This window comes from Globicephala melas, chromosome X (genome assembly GCF_963455315.2).
Source record: "Globicephala melas chromosome X, mGloMel1.2, whole genome shotgun sequence".
Lineage (NCBI taxonomy): Eukaryota > Metazoa > Chordata > Mammalia > Artiodactyla > Delphinidae > Globicephala > Globicephala melas.
The window spans coordinates 37,965,804-37,987,932 of NC_083335.1; the positions used below are offsets into that span (position 1 = coordinate 37,965,804).

The 22,129-nt window shown below is 36.2% G+C and overlaps 1 protein-coding gene across 2 annotated transcripts in view; it reads right to left on the reverse strand.

Moving 5' to 3' along the window:
* Positions 1-18,900: 18,900 nt before the first annotated feature.
* Positions 18,901-22,129, reverse strand: part of NRK (Nik related kinase) — a 169,384-nt gene continuing 166,155 nt past the window's right edge. For both annotated transcript variants that reach the window (XM_060292645.1, XM_060292644.1), the window contains exon 28: positions 18,901-22,014. In XM_060292645.1, coding sequence (XP_060148628.1) covers positions 21,919-22,014 — 96 coding nt within the window. In that variant the 3' untranslated portion in view covers positions 18,901-21,918. The remainder of the gene's footprint in view (positions 22,015-22,129) is intronic.

A 22,129-nucleotide genomic window follows, 5' to 3' on the forward strand; every position in this document is an offset into this window, starting at 1 on the left:
TATAAAACAGTTCTTGCTCTCCTACAGTCTATTTTCAAAAAGTCAGAGTAATCCTTTTAATACTTAAGTCAGTTCATGTTTCTTCTGCATAAAACCATCTAATGACATCCTCTCAGAATAAAATCCAAAGTCCTTTAAGTGGTTTAGACTTTAACTTTATGAATTCTTCTTCTACTATTTGTTATCTCCATCAACTACAGCAACTTTAACCTCCTTGCTCCTTGAACTTACTAGGCATGTTCCAGCCTCAGAGCCTTTGTGCTTGCTATTTCCCCTTTCTGTAATGTTTTTTGTTGAAATAGACATATGACTTGCTCCCTCACCTATTTAAAATCTTTGCTCAAATATTAACTCAGTGAGACTTACCCTGACCACCCTCTTTAAAATTGCAGCCAACAATTCCAGCACTCCTCCCCTTCAGCATGTTTTATTTTTCTGTAATATTTCATCTTCTAAAATACTCTATACTGTACTTATTAATTTTCCTTATTTAGTGTCTCACTCTCCTAGAAAATAAGTTCCACGAAGACAAGGATTTTGTCTCTTTTGTTCACTGCTATGTCACCAGCACCTAGAAGAGTTACTAAAAAAATACTAGATACTCCAGAAAAGCTGGTAAATTTTGAATCAAGCTCCACCTGGACTGCTTTTAAGGCTATTCTTAACGTGACATGTGTCACATCCTGAATTCATCCATTCTCACCATTGTTACCTTGCTGCCACTGCACAGATGCAGGTGATTCCTATTGCTGACACTCTCCACCTATAAGTGCTAGTTACTGCTGCCACCATTTGGGGCAAACTTGACCAATGTCCAGCTTCATGGATCTCCTGTCCAAATGCCACTGGTCACTTATGCAACCTCAGTACTCCAAACTACAACTTAGATTTTGCCTGAGTCATTATTTTCACCATCACAATGTGCTTTTGATATATTCATTTGTTATAATCATCTCTTGGTCTTAAACTTGGAACTATAAGGAAATGCCTTTTTATCACATCTCTGTGCTGGTTTAGAAAGGTCTAACAGTAAATATGCAATAACTCTTGTGCTATAACACATTTTGTTTTATGCTCACAGCTATTTCTTCTCCTAGGACACAAAGGTGCTTCTTGGGAGTGGGGTTAAGGTGAGTTCAATCGTCTTGGACTGAGTATGCCTTAATGTTGTCAGAAGGCCACATACTGTACTGATACTTACTGTTCTCTAACTTCTGTCTCTGTTACATGGGTGACTCATGTTGCTAGACTGGGTTCATTTGCAGGGCCCTAAAGTCTCTTCTGTCATACTCTCTGCATATAGTTTGTCAGATATACTTCTATGCAGGGCACATAAACCTTTAGTGTTCAAGGTTAAGTTCTTTCCTAGGAGATGAATTGCATCTAATAAGGGCCTTGATCAAAGATGGCGCTGCTATGGTCTAGTCAACACAGACTCAATCTCCTCCACATATCTGTCAGATGTGTTTAGAAGGGTGTTTATATGACAAAATGAAATCAGATTTAGTTTCATGGAGTCAAGATTCTTTTACTGAGACTGTGTATCTTTTCAGCTGTATCTGGGGCAATATTGTTGGGGAGAAGACACCATAGATTTGAAGACTGTGTGATCCTGTCTGGGAAAGCAGTGTTCTGATATAGTCAATAGGGCCTAAGGCCTGACTGCATTCCCGGCCTTTAGTTCTCCTTTTGAAAAATATTTTATCCTTATGATGTTTAGGATTAGAATCTGCGGCCAGTGACTAAAAAATTCAAAATTTCCATTGCTTAAATATTTTAGAAATGTATTTCTCTCATGTAAAATCTGGAGTTTCATATGTCAGGGGTGACATGGCAGCTCTGATCAATGAAATCTTAGAGAACTTAAGCTCCTCCAGTTCATTTTCTACCTTGCTGGGTGGGGCCCTTACCTTTAGGTCTAAAGCATCAACCACGTTCCAGGCAGCAGGACAGATGAAAAGATAAAGAAAAACGTGCAACATGCAACCTTCAGCACTTTTATAAAGAAGGTTGTTGGAAGATGTCATGTGACACTTCTGCTTTCATCTCATTGGCCAGAACTTAATCACATGTCATACATAGGGAGGCTCAGAAATTTATTCTTTATTCTAGGGAGCTACATTTCCAACTAAAAATACTATTATTTGGCTGATTGAATCGAAGGGCTTGTAGTAGGCTTGAGAAAAATGCATATTAGGAGCAATCTCTGCTACCACACTTCTCAATTACATATATATGTAGTGCAGTTAGCATCTATAGGTATATGTGTGTGTATGTAGGTGCTCATGTGTGTAATGGGAGTAGTCTTTATGCGAGAGGTGGTATGAAATGAGATAGCGGTTTAAAACATGGACTTGATTCCATTCAATTTTGCTGTAAACTTAAAACTGATCTAAAAATAAAGTATATTAAAAATAGGAAAAATAACCCATGATCTTGGGTCAGCAGACCTTAGATTTAAACCCTGATTCTTCTACTTATAGGCCCTATGAACTTGGACAAGTTATTTCACCTCCCTGAACCTCAATTTGTCATCTGTAAAGCAGAAAATATATCAACTTTTGGGGCTATTGCAATTTTAATATCAATAATATATATAACTTGCTCAAGCACAGAATTTGACACATAGTAAGTTCAACAAATAGCAGCTCATATTATTTATATATATGTATGATTATTTACATAAAAACTCACCTATATATCCATATGGAAGCCATTCAAACAACAATTTCAAAATTGTTGTAGCATTGCGTATTGATTTTCAAAGAGATAGTGTGGCTTTCTGAAAGGGCCTTAAAGTCAGAAGAGCTTTTAACTCAGATGGCCTTAAGCAATTCACTTACAATTTTTTTCATTTCCTTCCTTCCTTCCTTCCTTCCTTCCTTCCTTCCTTCCTTCCTTCCTTCCTTCCTTCCTTCCTCCTTCCCTCTCTCCCTTCCTCCCTTCTGTCTCTCTCACTTTTTTTTTTAAAACATCTTTATTGGAGTACAATTGCTTTACAATGTTGTGATAGTTGCTGTTGTATAACAAAGTGAATCAGCTATACGTATACATATATCCCTATATCTCCTCCCTCTTTCGTCTCCCTCCCACCCACCCTCCCTATTCCACCCTCTAGGTGGTCACAAAGCACGGAGCTGATCACCCTGTGCTATGCAGCTGCTTCCCACTAGCTATCTATTTTACATTTGATAGTGTATATATGTCTGTGCCGCTGTCTCACTTCGTCCCAGCTTACCCTTCCCCCTCCCCTTGTCCTCAAGTCCATTCTCCACGTCTGCGTCTTTATTCCTGTCCTGCCCCTAGGTTCTTCAGAACCATTCTTTTTTTAGATTCCATATACATATATGTGTTAGCATATGGTATTTGTTTTTCTCTTTCTGACTTACTTCACTCTGTATGACAGACTCTAGGTCCATCCACCTCACTACAAATAACTCAATTTCGTTTCTTTTTATGGCTGAGTAATATTCCATTGTATCTATGTGCCACATCTTCTTTATCCATTTACCTCTAGATGGACACTTAGGTTGCTTCCATGTCCTGGTTATTGTAAATAGTGCTGCAATGAACATTGTGTTACATGACTCTTTTTGAATTATGATTTTCTCAGGGTATATGCCCAGTAGTGGGATTGCAGAGTTGTATGGTAGTTCTATTTTTAGCTTCTTGAGGAACCTCCATACTGATCTCCATAGTGGCTGTATCAATTTACATTCCCACCAACAGTGCAAGAAGGTTCCATTTTCTCCACACCCTCTCCAGTGTTTATTGTTTGTAGAATTTTTGATGATGGCTATTCTGACTGTTATGAAGTGATACCTCATCATAGTTTTGATTTGCATTTCTCTAATTATTAGTGATGTTGAGCATCCTTTCATGTGTTTGTTGGCAATCTGTATATCTTATTTGGAGAAATGTCTATTTAGGTCTTCTGCCCATTTTCGGATTGGGTTGTTTGTTTTTTTGATATTGAGCTGCTTGTATAATTTGGAGATTAATCCCTTGTCAGTTGCTTCGTTTGCAAATATTTTCTCCCATTTTGAGGGTTGTCTTCTAACTTTTTTTTCTTCTTTGCATTGTAGTATCAAGGATCACAAAATGTAATGGAAATGAATTAGGGAAAATATAAAGTACATCCTCTTTAGCATCCCTGGTCTCTACACACTACATGCTAGTAGCACCCACCTCACTCATTTGTGACAATGCAAATTATCTTCAGACATTGCCAAATGACCTCTGGGGAACAAAATTGCCCCCAGTTAAGAGCCACTACTGTAGGCAATAAAATATTGAGAAAGTAATGCTAAGTGTTATCAGTTTAGAATAGAATCATTTAATAAAAACTCTATTAAATACGAAATAAACTTAAAGCATTTTCTTTTGTAGTCTCCTGGTGTGCAAAGTTATTCTTTCCATAATCACAGGTTCATAGTGGAATGGCATGCAGGAAGCTGGAATTTTAAAAGAAAAAGACAAAATTATATGATACTAAAATTGTTGTACGTTCTATAATACTGCAATTGTTTTTAATAATCTGGTATGAAGTAGAATAATGAAACAAGTGTCACCTGTACAACCCACCCCTAGGCCTTCTAGTGAACTCATCCAGTCTTTCAACATCTCAGTTTCTGAATACTAATTTTGAGCAAAGGAGTAAAATTTTGGGAGGAAAATCGGCCTGAATATTTGTCAGTTTTCTTGGAATATTCCAAAAACATCACTATATCTATTTTCATAAAATAATTGAACTTGTCCCTTATTTCTCATACTTGAGCCTATAGCGCCACTTAGTGGCTAGTATGGTTCACAGGAAAAGCAAGTTTAAGAGTAGTTTTCTTCCTAAGGTCTAAGAGGAAAACAGGTGCTATTCCTATTTTCTGATTTTGTTACAACGCTTATTTAAAATAACCAAGTGCAGCAGAACTATAATACAAATATCAAACATCTGTAATTTCATCTAATCTCAGGGAAAAATTATATTCCCCCTTGATATTGCATTAGAGGCCTAAGCTCAAGTCCAGGTGAAGGAACTCCTTTTCTCTCTTGTGCTGCCTGAGTTTGCTCCAAAAGCAGCAGTTAGAGCAAGGTAGAGGAATCAAGGGAAAAGGAATAGCTGGTAATAGCATAAAGGAGTTTTCCAGTGAAGAGGGTGATGGTGCCACCCAAACATGCCACGCAGAGCTTATGAAAATATTTTTTGAGGGGAGAGGACTTTGTTACTTTATTATTAAAGTAATACAAACAATTCAGAAAAGTATGAAGAATAAATAAGATAATATATAGTCCTACCTCTATGTAGATAATTACTTTTAACATTTTGGTGTGTGTGTGTGCATTTGTGTGTGTATGTGTATTTTCTATGCACAAGAGCTATAGAACAAATTGTTTTTCTCTCTGAAACTGCTACACTAAATTAAACTGAAGATTAATTTCAATTACAATTGAGGAACACAACATCCATTATTTGGTGAATTATTTTGTAATTGAAAAAGTAATATACGGGCATGACTAAAAATTCTAAGAGTACAACAGGATAGATAAAAAGATGTTTTACCCAATCAGAAATTGTTTTTCCTTTCTCAGAGACATTGTATGTTAATGTTAAAAGTTATTATGTAATATAGTAGGTAATATAAATAATATGATTCTTAATTATACTATGTACATTTTTGCACCTTGTGTAATCCCTTTAATGAATCTGATTTTCCATATTGGCCCACATAGATAAACTCCATTTTTGTTAATGGCATATTTTCTGCTGCATAGGCTTACTATACTTTTTAAACCAATCACCTGCGGATGGAAATTCAGTATTTTTTCCTCAGTCCAGTACTTTATTACAACCAATCCTGCAACAAACATTCTTGTGCATATAACTGTGTCTGAGTATATCTGTAGTATATATTTCTACAAGTAAAATTGCTGGTTCAAAGGGAATGTGTGTGCTGAATGCTATTGTCAGATTGCCTTGCAAAGAGATTGTAACAATAGAACACAAAAGTGGCATAATATCAAAATCTTTAACCTTTGCTAATCTGACAGATAAAAAATGGGTTTTTTTTGTTCTCATTCCTGTGTTTTTTTCATTATGAGTGGGCCAAACATATTTAATAAGTTTATAAGTTATTCATATTTCTTTTGATGACCTTATTGTTCATGTTTTTAGCCTATTTTAGTCTATTGGGCTTGTCTTAGTTTGGCACTGAAAGGAGAACATTATACAAGGATATGGATTCAGATAGTTTATTTGAGAGATGATCTCAGAAAGCAGGAGTTGGAGAGTTGGTAGAGTGAGAAAAAGAGGAAGGAAAGACAATAAAATGATGTATGGATGCATTATATAGGCCACTGCAAGTTTTAGGGACAAGATGGAACAGACTCATTTCTCCCTGCCCCTTCCCACCAGGTACAGCTGTAAACTCTGAATTTACAGTGCATTTGGCAACCAAAGAATTCTAAAAGGTGGTAATAGGAAGGCAAGGTTGTTGGGACTCCCAAGACTGGAGAAACAACACAGTGGCAAGTTATCATAAGTATTCCCAATCCTCAGCTGAGAAAAAGAGATAGCCCAGATAGGATAATTTCTCCCCCAGATTTAAAGAGAGTCCCTCTGACAACATCAAGAAAGCCCAACACTACTAGAAAAGGAAATTTATCAGTAACCTCATGAGAAATAAGTGAACAAAGGAGGCACTCTTTCACCCCGCTGGGCCAGAGACTCCAATCCCACACTGGAAAATACTGGGGGTAGCCTGGTAACACCAGCAAGAGGGGTTCCACCACAATAATCAGCCCAGCCTGGAAAGCTCCTTTGTCTCCACTAGCATAAGACTCCCCTTCCTAGCCCAGAGACATTAGTTCACCAGTAGATGAGCTCCTACAACAACTGACCAGCCAGAGATATACACTCCATCATCCACAGACAGAGGAAACTATGCTACAACAACCTCATTGCCAGGGAAGCCTCTTTGGACCATGGTTTGAGACTCCCCTCTCCTACCCAGAGAACCAGGTACCTAGGACTAGGGAAACATCTTCCACCCCAGCAGCAGGTGGGAGCTACAGCAGCACCAGATAAACCAAACAGACCAAAATAATACTGCAAAGACTCTGAAAATAAATAAACTGTCATTGTAACCACAGATCACAAAAGTAGACCAGGACTTTGGTGTTAAATCTAGGCATGATGGCTTCCTGCTTAGATAAAAGATTTAAATGCGAGTCTCCTAACATAATCAATAAAATGTATAGGAAATATAAATCTATCATACCAAGAATCAGGGAAATCATAACTTGAATAAGAAAAGATAAGTAACAGATGCCAAAAGTAAGATGAATCAAATGTTGGAGTCATCTGGGCATCACTATCATGGTACCATAAGTCGTCCTTTGTATTTGTCCTCCCACTTCAACAACAAAACTTTGACAACCATCTATGAACAAAATCGCCTCTCTGAGATCCAGCACAATATGCCAAAGCACCTGGGAGGAGTCTCATCCACCTGTGCATTGGATAGCAGTCAGACAGACCTTGGTACTGGTTTGGAATTTGCAGGAGACAATGAACTGGTTCTAGTCCCTATCGCCTATGGTCTGCAAACAACTGGAGGACGCTGACTTGAGCCTGTGATCTCTCCCAGAGGAGAATGGGAGAGTAGATGGGTAAACACCTGGCTTTCCCAGCTGTGTGGGACACTGCCAAAGAGACTCATTTCTCCCTCATAGCATCTGGAGTATTAACTTGTGAGCTCCACTACTGGGAGGAAGAAACAGATCAGGGGAGTGGCATAAAAGATTCCTGGAGGGTATTAAAAGGACATGATTCCTACTGACTGCATTCTGGACTCAATTAGGAAATCTACCCAGAAGCTGTAGGGAAAATCTCAACCACAGATCCCCTGGACTGGCCCATAGACACCCACAGTGTATTGCATACCAAATCCACACCTCCTCCAACTCTGTAGCTGGCTCCCTGTGGTGACCATGAGAGTGTGATTTGGAAGAAGACTAGGGAACATTCACAGAAAGCAGGCCAGGGTTTGTGGGCAAGGGAGAAAGCACAAACTTGAGCTGTAGTATCTCCTTCAAGAAAGCAAAAGAGAGACTATCAGCAACTGGCCTGATGCACTGTAGGATCAAGAGAAGCCATACAAGCTTAAGAATTCTGCCACAAGAAGGAACAGGAAGCAGGGAACAGCTGTATCCATACAAGGTCTGAGAGACTCTCAGAATTTACAGCAGGACTGATTAAAGGTATTTCTACCCTGAATGCAGTTAGTAAAGATTGGAGGTGGTAACTGTTATTTCAAATGTGAAAGCAGCAACACAAACCTCCAAGGAACATGAAAAATCAAGGAAACATGACAGCACTAAAAGATCACAATAATCTTCCAGTAACCAAACACAAAGATATGGAGATCTATGATTTATACAATAAAGAATTCAAAATAGCTGTTTTAAGGAAACTCAGTGAACTACAAAAAAACCCACAGACAATTCAATGAAATCAAGAAAACAGTACACAATCAAAATGAGAAATTTAACAAAGAGAAATCATAAAAAAGAACCAAACATACAGTCAGAGCTGAAGAATTCAATGAATAAAATGAAAAAAACTGCAGTAAAGAACATAAACAGCAGAATAGGTCAAACAGAAGAAAGAATCAGTGGAATCAGCAAGATAGAGGATAGGGACTTTGAAATAACCCGGTCAGAGAACAACAAAAAGAGTGAAAAAATCCTATGTGATCTATCAGAGACCATAACAGAAACCAATATACAAATCATTGGAATTCCAGAAGGCAAAGAGAGAGTGAAGGGGTCAGAAAGCTTATTAAATAAATAGTGGCTGAGAACTGGGGAGAGATTTAGACACCCAAATTCATGAAACTAATAGGTCACACCATTATTTCAATCCAAAACAATCTTCTCCAAGACACATTGTAATAGAACTTCCAAAATGACGACAAAGAAAGAATTTTAAAGGCAGCAAGTTGAAGAGAAGTTTGTAATCTACAAAAGAACTCTCATTAGACTATCAGTGGATTTCTCAGCAGAACACTTACAGGCCAAGAGAGAGTAGGATGATATATTCAAAGTGATGAAAGGAAAAAAAAATTTGCTAACCAAGAACTCTCTATCTGGCAAAGTTATCCTTCAATGAAAGAGAATAAAGACTTTCCCAGACAAACAAAAGCTTGGGGAATTTATCCCCACTAGACATGCCTTACAAGAAATACTGCAAGGAGTTCTTCAAAAAGAAATGAAAGGCGCTTCCCTGGTGGCGCAGTGGTTGAGAGTCCTCCTGCCGATGCAGGGGACACGGGTTCGTGCCCCGGCCGGGAAGATCCCACATGCTGTGGAGCGGCTGGGCCCGTGAGCCATGGCTGCTGAGCCTGCACGTCCGGAGCCTGTGCTCCGCAACGGGGGAGGCCACAACAGTGAGAGGCCCGCGTACTGTAAAAAAAAAAAAAAAAAAAAAAAAGGAAATGAAAGGACACTATTTAGTGACAAAAACATGTGAAAATACAAAATTCAGTGGTAAAGGTAAATACACAGTTAGATTAAGACCACTCTAATTCTGTAATATGATGATGTGTTAGCTACTTAACTATAGTATAAAGATTACAGGACAAGAGTATTAAAAATAACTGTAGCCACTATAATTTGTTAATGTATACATAGTATAAAAAGTGGTAAATTGTGACATTAAAAACATAAAGGGGGAAGTAAAAGGGTACAGTTTTTGTATGTGATTGAAGTTAAGTTTTTACCAGCATAACATAGAGTGTTTAACTATAAGATATTTTATGTACATTTCATGGTAACCACAAGCTAAACTCCATAGTAGACTCACAAAAATAAAGAGAAGGGAATCAGAGCATACCACAGTGGAAAATCACCAATTCAAAAATGAAGGCAGTAAGAAAGATAGCAAGGAACAAGGGAACTACAAAACAGCTAGAAATCAATTAATAAGATGATATTAGTAAGTCCTTATATGTCAATAATTATTCTAAATATAAATAGATTGAATTCTCTAATAAAAAGGCACAGAATGACTGGATGGATTGAAAAAAAACATCCAAGTATATGCTGCTTACAAGAGAATTGCTTCAGCTTTAAGGACACACTTAAGCTCAAAGTAAAGGAAAAGATATTCCATGCAAGTGAAAACCAAAAAGGAAAAGGGATAGTTGTCCTTATATCAGGTAAAATAGATTTTAAGCCAAGAACAATAATGAGACAAAGAAGGTCGCTATATAATGATAAAGAGGTCAACTAAACAAGAAGAGATAACAATTGTAAATATATACATACTTAACATCAGAGCACCTAAATATATTAAGCAAATACTAACAGATCTGAAGGGAGAAATAGACAATATAAAATAATAGTATCGAACTTTAATACCCCACTTCTAGAAATGGATAGATCATCCAGACAGAAAATAAGCAAGGTATCACTGGACTTGAACCACACTTTAGAACAAATGAATCTAACAGACACATACAGGACATTCTACCATCTACCAACAGCAGAATACACATTACTATCAAGCATGAATGGAACATTTTCCAGGATACATCATATAATAGGCCACAAAACAAGTCTTAGCAAATTTAAGAAGACTAAAATCATACCAAATATCACTTCTGACCACAATGGTATGCAACTAGAAATCAAAATGAAGAAACTGGAAAATTTACAAATATATGGAATTAAACAACATTTTCCTGAACAACCAATGAATCAAAGAAGAAACCAAAAGGGAAATTTAAAATATATTAAAGAAATGAAAATGTAAAAACAACATACCAAAACACATGGGATGCTGTAAAAACAGTTCTAAGAGTTTAATCAGATTCTTGAATTGTTAGGCTTATGTCTTTCACCATATTTGGACATTTTCTGTCATTATTTCTTTATATTATTTTCCATACTACCCTCTCTTTCTCTTCTCTCCATCTGGGACCTTGACGGTACTCAAAAGTAATTAATCCAAAGACATCCACTCCAAGGCACAGAATAATCTTCTGAAAACAAAAGGCAAAGGAAAAAGTCTTGAAAGGAGACAGAAAGAAAAAAATGTATTACCTATAGAGGGGCATCAAATAGAATGAGAGCAGTTTTTTCATCTAACACCACGGAGGTCAAAAGGAACTGGCACATATTTTTCAAGTGCTGAAATAAGAGAACTGTCAATTTTGGATTCTATATCATGTGAAAATAGTCTTCAGGAATAAAGGTAGAAATACGTAAATTCATTCTAGGATTAAAGAAAACTAAAAGGATTGGTCTCTAGAAGAGCTACACTGAAAGATTGGTGAAGGGGTGTTTTTCAAACAGAAAGGAAATGATACGAGAAGCAATCTGGAGACTCAGGAAGAAGGAAGAAAAACGGAAAGAGCCAGAAATATGATAATACAATAAACTATCCCTTCCCTCATGAGTTGTATAAATTATAATGATATTTACATGCCATTATCTAAAAATGATAGTTGAAGACTAAAGCACAATCTGATACTCAAGTTAAAGATATTTTAAAATGGAGAAGGTAAAGGGACCTAAATGGAAGTAAGGTTTTCACATTTTACTTCAAGTGGTCAAATGTTGATATCATTAGGCTATGATGAATCCCATAAGTATATATATAATTTAAATTTTTTTGAAGTATAGTTGATATACAATGTTGTGTTAATTTCTGCTGTACAGCAAAGTGACTCAGTTATACACATATATTTTTCATATTCTTTTCCATTATGGTTTATCACAGGATATTGAATATAGTTCTTTGTGCTATATAGTAGGACCTCATTGTTTATCCATCTTATTTATAATAGTTTGCATCTGCTAATCCCAAACTCCCTGTAATTCCTTCCCCCACCCCCTTCCCCTTGGCAACCACAAGTTTATAAGTCTGTTCTCTATGTCTGTGAGCCTGTTTCTGTTTCATGGATAGGTTCATTTGTGCCATATTTCAGATTCCATATATAAGTGATATCATATGGCATTTGTCTTTCTCTTTATGACTTACTTTGCTTAGTATGATAATCTCTAGGTCCATCCACGTTGCTGCAAATGGCATTCTTTCTTTCTTTTTTTTTGAGGCTGAGTAATATTCCGTTGTATATATGTACCACATTTTTATCCATTTCTTTGGAGATGGACATTTAGGTTTTTTCCATGCCTTGGCTATTGTAAATAGTGCTGCTATGGACATAGGGGTGCATGTATCTTTTTGAAGTTTGTTTTTTCTGGGTATATGCCCAGTAGTGGAATTGTTGGATCATATGGTAACTCTATCTTTGTTTTTTTGGGAGGGTCCATACTGTTCTCCACATGGCTGCACAAATTTACAAGACCACCAACAGTGTAAGAGGGTTCCCTTTTCTCCACACCCTCTCCAGCATTTATTATTTGTAGACTTTTTAATGATGGCCATTCTGACCAGTGTGAGGTGGTACCTCATTGTAGTTTTGATTTGCATTTCTCTAATAATTAGTGATTATGAACATGTTTTCATGTGCCTATTGGCTATATGTATGTCTTCTTTGGGGAGATGTCTATTTAGGTCTTCTGCCCATTTTTAGATTGGGTTGTTTGTTTATTTTTGTTATTGAACTGTATGACCTGTTTGTATATTTTGGAAATTAAGCCCTTGTCAGTCGCATTGTTTGTAAATATTTTCTCCCAGTCTGTAGAATGTCTTTTCATTTTGTTTATGGTTTCCTTTGCTGTGCAAAAGCTTGTAAGTTTGATTAGGTCCCATTTGTTTATTTTTGCTTTTATTTCTATTGCCTTGGGAGACTGACCTAAGAAAACATTGGTACAATTTATGTCAGAGAATGTTTTGTCTATGTTCTCTTCTAGGAGTTTTATGGTGCCTTGTCTTATGTAAGTGTTTAAGCCATTTTGAGTTTACTTTTGTGTATGGTGTGAGGGTGTGTTCTAACTTTATTGATTTACATGTGGCTATCTGACTTTCCCAGCACCATCTGCTGAAGAGACTGTCTTTTCCCCATTGTATATTCTTGCCTCTTTTTTCAAAGATTAATTGTCCATAAGTGTGTGGGTTGATTTCTGGGCTCTCTATTCTGTTCCATTGATCTGTATGTCTATTTTTGTGCCATTGCCATGCTGTTTTGATTACTGTAGCTTTGTAGTATTGTCTTAAGTCTGGAAAGGTTATGTGTTCTGCTTTGTTTTTTGTTTTCCTCAGGATTGCATTGGCAATTCTGGGTCTTTTATAGTTCCATATAAATTTTAGGATTATTTGTTCTAGCTCAGTAAAAAATGTCACAGGTAATTTGATAGGGATCACACTAAATCTGTAGATTGCTTTGGGTAGTATGGCCACTTTAACAATATTAATTCTTCCAATCCAAGAGCATAGGATATCTTTCCAACTTCAATTTCCTTTATTAATGTTTTGTAGTTCTCAGCATATAAGTCTTTCACCTCCTTGGTAAGATTTATTCCTAAATATTTTATGTTTTTGATATAATTTTAAAAGTAATTGTTTGTTTACAGTCCCTTTCTGATATTTCATTATTAGTGTAAAGAACCAATAAGTATATTTTAATACCCAGTGTAACCACCAAAAAATTATACAAAGCAATACACTAAAAATCATTATAAATAAACTGAAACGGCCAAGTAGCCCACAAGAAGTCAAGAAAAGAGAACTAGAAGAAAGAACTAGAAGAAAAAAAAATAATACAATGACAGAATTAGGTTTTAAATTACTTATAGCACTAGATACTTGCACTGTAAACAACGAAATGTCTCAAACCAATAATGTAAGTTCCTACCTCAAGGAAATAGAAAAAGAAGAGCAAAATGCATCTATAAAAAGCAGAAGGAAGAGAATAATAAAAATAAGAGCAAGAATCAATAAAAGTGAAAATTGGAAAACTATCTAGAAAATCAACAAAACAAAGACAAGGTTTTCAAAAAGTCAATAAAATTGATAAGCCTCTGGCAGGACATACAAAAATAAAGAGATAGAAGACATAAATCACCACTACCAAGACTGAGGCAGGGAATATCACTAAGGATCCAGCAACTTAAAACAATTGGACCACTCCTCAAAAACAATACACTACTAAAACTCAACCAAGATGAATTAAACAATCTTAACAGCCCTATAACCATTAAAAAATTTAATTCATAGTTTCACAGCTACTCCCCAAAAAGAAATCTTCAGGCACAAGTTGTTTTGTTGGAGAATTCTGCCAAAAATGAATATATCATATAAGCTGTAGATTACATGAGTTTGGAGCTCTGAAGAGTGGTTCAGACTGGAAGTAATTATTTGGATGTTGTCTGTGTATAGATGACATTAAAATGCACTAGAATAAATGTTATCACCTAAGGAGAAATTGTAGATAGAAGAGATATAATATACTAGAACTGAACCCTGAGATACTACAACATTTAGAGATCACGGAGATGAAAAGAAATCAGAAGAGGAGACAGGAAGAAATGAGACCAGTTAGCAAAATTGTTCATGACTGTAGAGCCACAATCAACTGCACTAGTGATGTAGGAGACAAATCAGGAGAGAGTGGTATCCCAGTGGCCAGAGAAGAAATTATTTCAAGGAGGAGGGACTGATCAATTTTGCCAAACATTGCTGATATGTTAAATGAAAGAGGACTGGGAAAAACTGGCACTGTATTTAACAATGTAGAGGTCATTGATGACCTTGCAAAGAACTCATCAGCTCTTTCTGTGGAATGATGGGAATGAAAATCTGACTGGAATTACTATAAAAATGATTTTTAGAAGAGGAATTGCAGAGAATCAACTTAATACATGGGTGGATAAGATGGTGGGAGCTACTGATTGCTTTTATTTTCTCAGTGAAGAATGCAGGTCATTAGGTGAGAAGGAGAATCAGTGGAGGCAGATTTTAGAAGATTAAGGACAGAAGAGAAAATATGAAATTTTCATCTTCCCATATGTAAGTGGGAAGAGTGAGTGGAATAGGGAAATGTTGTATAAATTACTGAGTTGCATTGCCAGCCCACTGGTGGCTTTCAGGAATGAATTCAAAATGAGACAAGTTAGCACAGTTGTGTGTTTTCTATAGCCACAATCCGCTGCACTGATGTGGGTGTGGAGGAGACAAAGAATATGATTCAAGGAAATTTATAATTTTGCTAAGCTAAAGAAAGGCAATGAAGTTAAGGGCCCATGCATAGGACTGATTATGTTGATATACCACGAAATGTTAGCTGAGCCAATAAGGGATTGAGAACTTCTCTGAGTGAGGGTGAAGGGCAGTAAAAAGATGTTAGGATCATTGAATTGTGGGTCCATATGAAGTCAAAGAATTTTTGGAGTCCAGTGATGGAGTCAGTTGGAAAATGACGGTGGTGGTCTGAGACTGGAACAATTGAACCTAAGCTTGTAAAAGTATAATTAATGGTAATGATACAGTCTAGAGTGTATTACTCTGGAGGTGGGTGGCTGAGATAATGTGGTCAAGTTTAATTGGATAGTAAGCCATGGATTACAGGCCAAAGGATATTGACAGAATCATCTAAGTAGATATTAACTTTATCAAGAATTAGAAATAGTGTTGGAGGAAATGACAGCAAGCCAGCATTAAAATTTTTAAGGAATGAAGAGGAATGATGTGGAGGTCTATACATGACTGAAACAAGGATGAGTAATGGATAGTATAGTCTGATAGCAAGAGATTCAACAGTGGAGACTACCAAGGAAAGAGAGACAATGACTTAGAAGGGACAATTGTTTGGAAGCTGCAACAGGGCACAAAGGAAAGGGTCAGGGTACTAGGGAGGGGACTGTAGAGAGAGTAATGAGAAGTGATTAGACATTTCTGTACTTCCTTATCATTGCAATAATAATGTTTCACTTTGAAATGTTCATTTCTTTGATTACATTAAGTTGAATTATTTTTTCATATGTAGGTGACAGGATAAGTAATTGTGGTCTTAATTTGTTCTAACTGAATTTACTCTCCCCAAGTTTATGGATGGGTCCTTTTCCTTGGGCAGGTACAAAGGTTATACAGTGGAACTCAAGGTAAAAATTGTGTCAAAATCTCATGCTGGATTTTTGTTTACTTTTTGCTTAAGCTCTTTGACAAAATTTTCACAAAGGGAAAGGAAAGAGGTAATTACATTTTATATGGGATGAGGTGAGGACAGAAGTACAAGAGCTTAACAGGAGAGAGAGAGAGAGAGAGAGAGAGAGAGAGAGAGAGAGAGAGAGAGAGAGAGAGAGAGAGATTCACCAGGAATAGGAAAGGATATGAGGAACTGTGGTTACTTAAAGCAGCAGGGACCTATGCCCACCCAGCACCCAGGGAGGTACTGTGACCACCGTGGATATGACCCTAGGTATCTGGGCTCCCTGCTTTGACAAAGATTTCCATAGCTACACAAGACACAGAAGTTGCAGAGTCACCACAAGAGACTAAGTGAGCAATGAGTGTAACAATCTTGACCAGTGTAGACTATAGATCGGTGGGGTACCCCTATTTTTTCTGATCCCTCAGACCTTCGTACAACCCTAGTAGCTAAATAAGGAAAGAACAAATAATGATTAAGTTTAAATTTCCTCTCAGACTGGTGGGATAAGAGTTGGAGTTCAAATAACCAGTTTTTGTTTGTTTTGGATTGGTTTTTGCACATACAGGTTTGTGGAATAAAATTCATAAATACTTTCTACACTGTGAAATGAAGTGCCTATTTTCCCAGCCTGTCGTATAATATTAATTTTACTTTTAGAGAGAAGATTTTCATTTTTGTGTAGTCCAATTTACTTTGAACTTCATTATATTCATTTCTCACTATCTGGACTTGTGAGACTCAACTTCATGGTGTTAAAAGTTTGCTTTTAGAATTTTGGAAATATTGTTCCATTTGGCATGCATTTTAATGGCTACCTGCAAGTCAGACACACTCTTTCATCAGCTAAAAAAGTACCTTCAGGGGATGCCTGGAATTTGATATATCGGTTTATGGGAACATAATTTTAAATTTTGGGATCAATAGTATATTGACAAACTTTGATGACCCTTAAATATGTCTCAGGATGCTGCAACGTTGAGTCATTCTTGTGAAAAAGAATCAGATTCAAATCAAATGTTTGTACAAAACAGACAGTTATATAGCTTGTTTTTGTGCTGTTTTTATGTTATTAAATAACCTTTGTCATTTCTCATGATCCTTGGGTAATTACTAAAGGGGCATAGTGGTCCCTTATGTGTTGCTTTTAAAGGTAAACAAAACTTTAAAAGACACCCTTTTAGTTTTGTTTTGACCTACTCTTTGTTACATTTCAGGTTTGTAGGGTAAAGTAATTTGAAGTTACCCAAAATAGGTCATTACACTTTGGTCACTGGAACCCAGATGGTACTCTGATTAAACAATTGGATTTGTGAGTTTCCATTTCAGGCTGTTGTAAATTAAATAGCACTAAGGACAATCAAATCAAAAAGACTCAGTTTTCCCTTTAAACTCATGTTTTTATTGGGTCTTTGCTGTATAAGCACCAAATGAGGCACTTTGATGTATGGGATGGCAACATTATAAGAAAAAGTTAATCCCAAACCTGATTTTGTATTTCTCTACAAAGTAGGCTGTGCACTAGCTGCTGAAAATATAAATCCATATAGAATCAATTTTATTCCCTTAGGAACTATTCTTCTTTAATCAGTTGCCATGGTTGTAAACAATATAAAATGTAATACTGACAATGTTTTTTGAAACATGTTGGCCTTTATTACATTAGCTGTCTATTAAAGAGCAGGCACACTCAACCTGACTATCCTTAGGTGAGGGTTAAAGGACCTATAAAGAAAAAAGTGTTATTATACTGGAAAAAGATTGTTAATAGACTTGCAGTGTTGGAGTCTGTAAACCCACTGTTCCCTTTGAGAATGATAAAGTTACCAATAGCGATTTCTATTCATGACCTACACTATCCCATCCTTTGGTAAAGGATCCCCAGGATAATGCCATCTTTCAGCCTTAGGGCATCACCCTGCCTATTCTAATTCCAATCTGTGACGATATTTTTGTTCCTTGGCTCATAACACTGTCCCTTAAAGTAGTTGAAGTCGGTGGGTCCTATGTATCAAGCCGAATGAGTCAATTTGATCATAATGAAGTATTTTGAATTTAGCCTCTAAAAGCCTGAGCAAGCATGTCATGTCCACGTAACCCAACTCCTGAATGTCTGGCCATACTTGACAAATTAGGACCACACCAATTGGCTCTAACAGGAAAGTCTGATGAACACCTCTCCAGAATGTTCTGAGACAATAGGATCTTCATGGGACCGGTCCTCTAACGCTTTTGTGACCTGCTGAGAGAAGTGCTATTCCTCTCCTGATCCTAACTGAAGAACTTGGCTTCCTTGACAATCTTCCATGTTTATCTTCCATTTTCTACCATCACTCTGCACTAAACCCTTTATTGAATGTTAATAAACTATAAATCTTTACTCCACTTTTTGGATAAAGTTTCTCCTCTTTTTTCTCCACTGGACTTCAGGACAGACACTGGGATGGGATGGGAAGGAAGTCAACATTAAAACTTGCTCAGGTTTTACCCATACCCTGTGAGTCTGTGTGTCTGTTTAAAGTTCCACATATTTAGAGGAAAACTAATCCCACCACTGTACCCAGAAAGATTTTACTTTCTAATTCCACCGCTGTACACAGAAAGATTTTAGTCAGGTTAATATACCCCTCCTTGGCTAGAATTCCTAATGGAACAATAGGCAGAACATGTAACACCTCCCAATCAGTGCATTATTATATACTTTATAGAAATGAATATTCCTTGAATGAGTCTTAATTCTGAGGTATTGGACGAGTGTATTTCAAATAATGACATCAATCAATACATTTAAAAACATTTTATTTTTAGAGGTTGAACAATGATTCATTGCAGACTTTCTGATGAAACAATTAGCAGTCTCAAAGATTATTTCAATAAATTTTAAAGTTAGAGCACAGATTGAATATAAATTGATTTAAATAGGCACAGTTTTGAAAAGAACTGAAGAGTACTTAAAAGATCCCATTGAATTCATGTGGCACTATTCCTAGTTTTATCGATAGTGTCTCAATTAAATGTCCTGGCAGAAAACACTTAGTGATTAATTTATCTAGAAACTGGTAGCACTGAAAATATTAAAATGTATGCATTCTAACGGTTTGCGTGTGTATGCTTCTATGTATACATGTGTGATTTCTGCTTTGCCTATTTTACTATCTTAATGATTATCCTTTCTTACTGTTTCCTCTGAGGCTCTTACCTTACTTCAAGAGACCTAATCACACTGAACTTTTCTTGTCAGCCCTTTGCATACATCATTTTCTAGCTTTTGAACATTTTCAATAATTCCTTCTATTTTGGACAAGGGCTTTGGTGAAAGAACTAAAGTACACTAAAATAACACTGTACTCTGTCCCAATGCTACTCACAACTTGCCAGAACTTTCATGCTTCAACTCACAGGACTCGGGAATCTGGCTTTTCAGAAATCCCCCTCAATGCTTCTCTGGTGGGCCAGGGCTTCCAGGTACTGCTGCTACAAGGTGAGGTGTAGTTATAATTTTTTCTGTCACTGTGCACTGACTGTGAAATTTAATTGTCCCTTCACTTTCTTGTTTCAGCTGGCAAAGGATGTAAAAATTCCAGATGGATTAACATCTAAATTGGAAATATTCATTACCTACAAACCACTTTAAATATTTTCAGTCTTTCCTAAGTTGGCTATCCAACATCTCAATCTCCTTTCTTAATATGTGCCCAGCTTCCTTTCCTCATTAGCACCTTATCATTTAACGCTCAATTACACATTTGCAATGTCTCTTGCTTGTTTACTTTGGGACACCTCTGTAGATGCAGTTCACTATTGTGTATATTTATTAGAATAACAGCCACAGAGCACAATGGGAGTTGACTTCCTAAAATAGTTTACTGTCTTACTGTGTTAAAAATATGATTTTAAGATAAAATTTATTTTTGAACCTTAACTGAGTAAATATTATGAAGAAAAAATGAATTCTTAAAACTTGATTCTACACGCTACTTAAATGAGAAAATTTTCTGAAATTCAAACATAGCAAGCTCCATTTGCTCAGCGATGAGGTACTTGCACAAAGTTCCCCATGGCCTTTTTGGTGTACAAATTTATAATAATGAAGACTACTTCTAAGGAAATAATTTGACATAAAACTTTGTTTTCTCTTTAAACTACTGCATTTAAAAAGTCATTTGAGTTGTAAACACTCAAGGATAAGCCAGTTTTAAGATCACATTATTGTGTCACAGTAACAGAAATGTGAATCACATTTACTTTTAATTCACGGATTCAGGTTCTCCTAAATTCTCATTATTGAGCTACTACATTCTTGATATAAGTTGTTAGGAAAATCCAAATCATCATTCCTGGCGCCAAGGTGCCAAGAAATAACGTGCTATCATGAAATCACACATAGTCTGCTTTTGTATTTTGGTTTAACCAGGTAGCTTGAAAATTATTATCCCACTAGCACCGTCTTCAGATTTTAGAAGCAGAACTAGAGGAATTATAGTGAGGTATACTTTGTGGTAGTTCTGTTGCTTCTCTACTGCTCCAGAACTAACCATGGTATTGAGGATGGATATGCAGAAATGATGCTTTTCACCAGGTAGCAATTACCATAGGTGACCAAACGCCACCTATCTATGGCGTCTATAACTTATTGGAGTGATGGACTAGAATGATTTTTTCACGACTATAAATTTGTAGACCTAGGTATTTGATGAAAGTTGTATTTTCTTTCAAAATCTTTTTTAACCTATTACATTAAGTCCCTACATGTGGACTTATCACTTTTAGATTAATTTCTGATATTACAGAAATAGAAACATGAAAAACACAAGTATTAGCAGCCAAAACTTTTTGCTGTTACATTTTGTAATTTTTGTTTAATGACTGGAGTGAAATTTTTATATAGTTTAATCTGGAATCAGGAAAATATTTAATGCTTCTGATGGTCACACTGTTGGCCAGATAAGAATTTTGATAAATCAACCAATTTGTCTTTGGGGATAGAATTTGACGCCTACTTTAAAGTATTAAAATATACAACTTATTCTACAGTACATGTGTATAGGAGTTCAGTCCTGTATTCAGGCTTGCAAGTGTATTATTCGGTGGTTTTTAAAAACGGCTATTGCACATCTTTGGAGTTTCTGAGGAAAATCAAGCATCCGAGGCTTTCTTCCTTTCTTCTTATCAGGAGAAAACCAGCTTAACATGGGGTGAAAGAACACAACTGTTCTCTGTCTGTGGGCTTAACTGTCATGGAGCAATGAGGAAATGGGTGGCCTTTTCCCCTTTATCACTGTAGTTTTCTCCAGGCATGCAGGTTGTTCAGCCTTAGTCTGGTTTATGTTTAGTCCTTATTATTTTCATTTCATAATCTAACCTTTGGTTCTTTATAGGACTTGGCAAATTTACATATGGTTTGTTGCTATTTTTATTTTTTTCCAAAAAAACCCCCCTCATTTAGGGCCAATTCTTTTGAAAGCTGTTTGGAATCTAACTTATTACAGGTTTCTTAACTCCATGTTGTAAAATCTGAATATAGATACTGTCCAAACTGTCCAAAGAGTAATGTTTGAATTCACAGTAACAAAAGTTACAAGGTTTGTGCAAAAGATATTGTACACCATTGGAGTACATAGAGCTTGCTATAGTTAATTTTATATATAAAGCTACATTTCTCATTAAAACTATTCTGTGCTACATTAAAAGTATCTGATTTAATTTTTCCCTACCAGTAAAACTGTATGCTCATTTAATATCAGAAATTTAAAATGCAAATTGTATATTTATGATGTTTGTAATTGTTATAATAAATCATTGGAATCTTTTAAACACCATAAGTGCTTTGGAGCTCTTCAAGTTTTCCAAGGGTCATGAAGTAAACCCGGCTATGGCGATTGCGCAGGATAGAGGTAAAGAACAGCTTTAAAAAGAGAGAAAGAGACACCATCAGTAAATATTTAATACATTGCAAACTGATATTTGATAGGTACAACTATAACTTCAATTTATCTTCACCAACGAATAAAATATTAAGC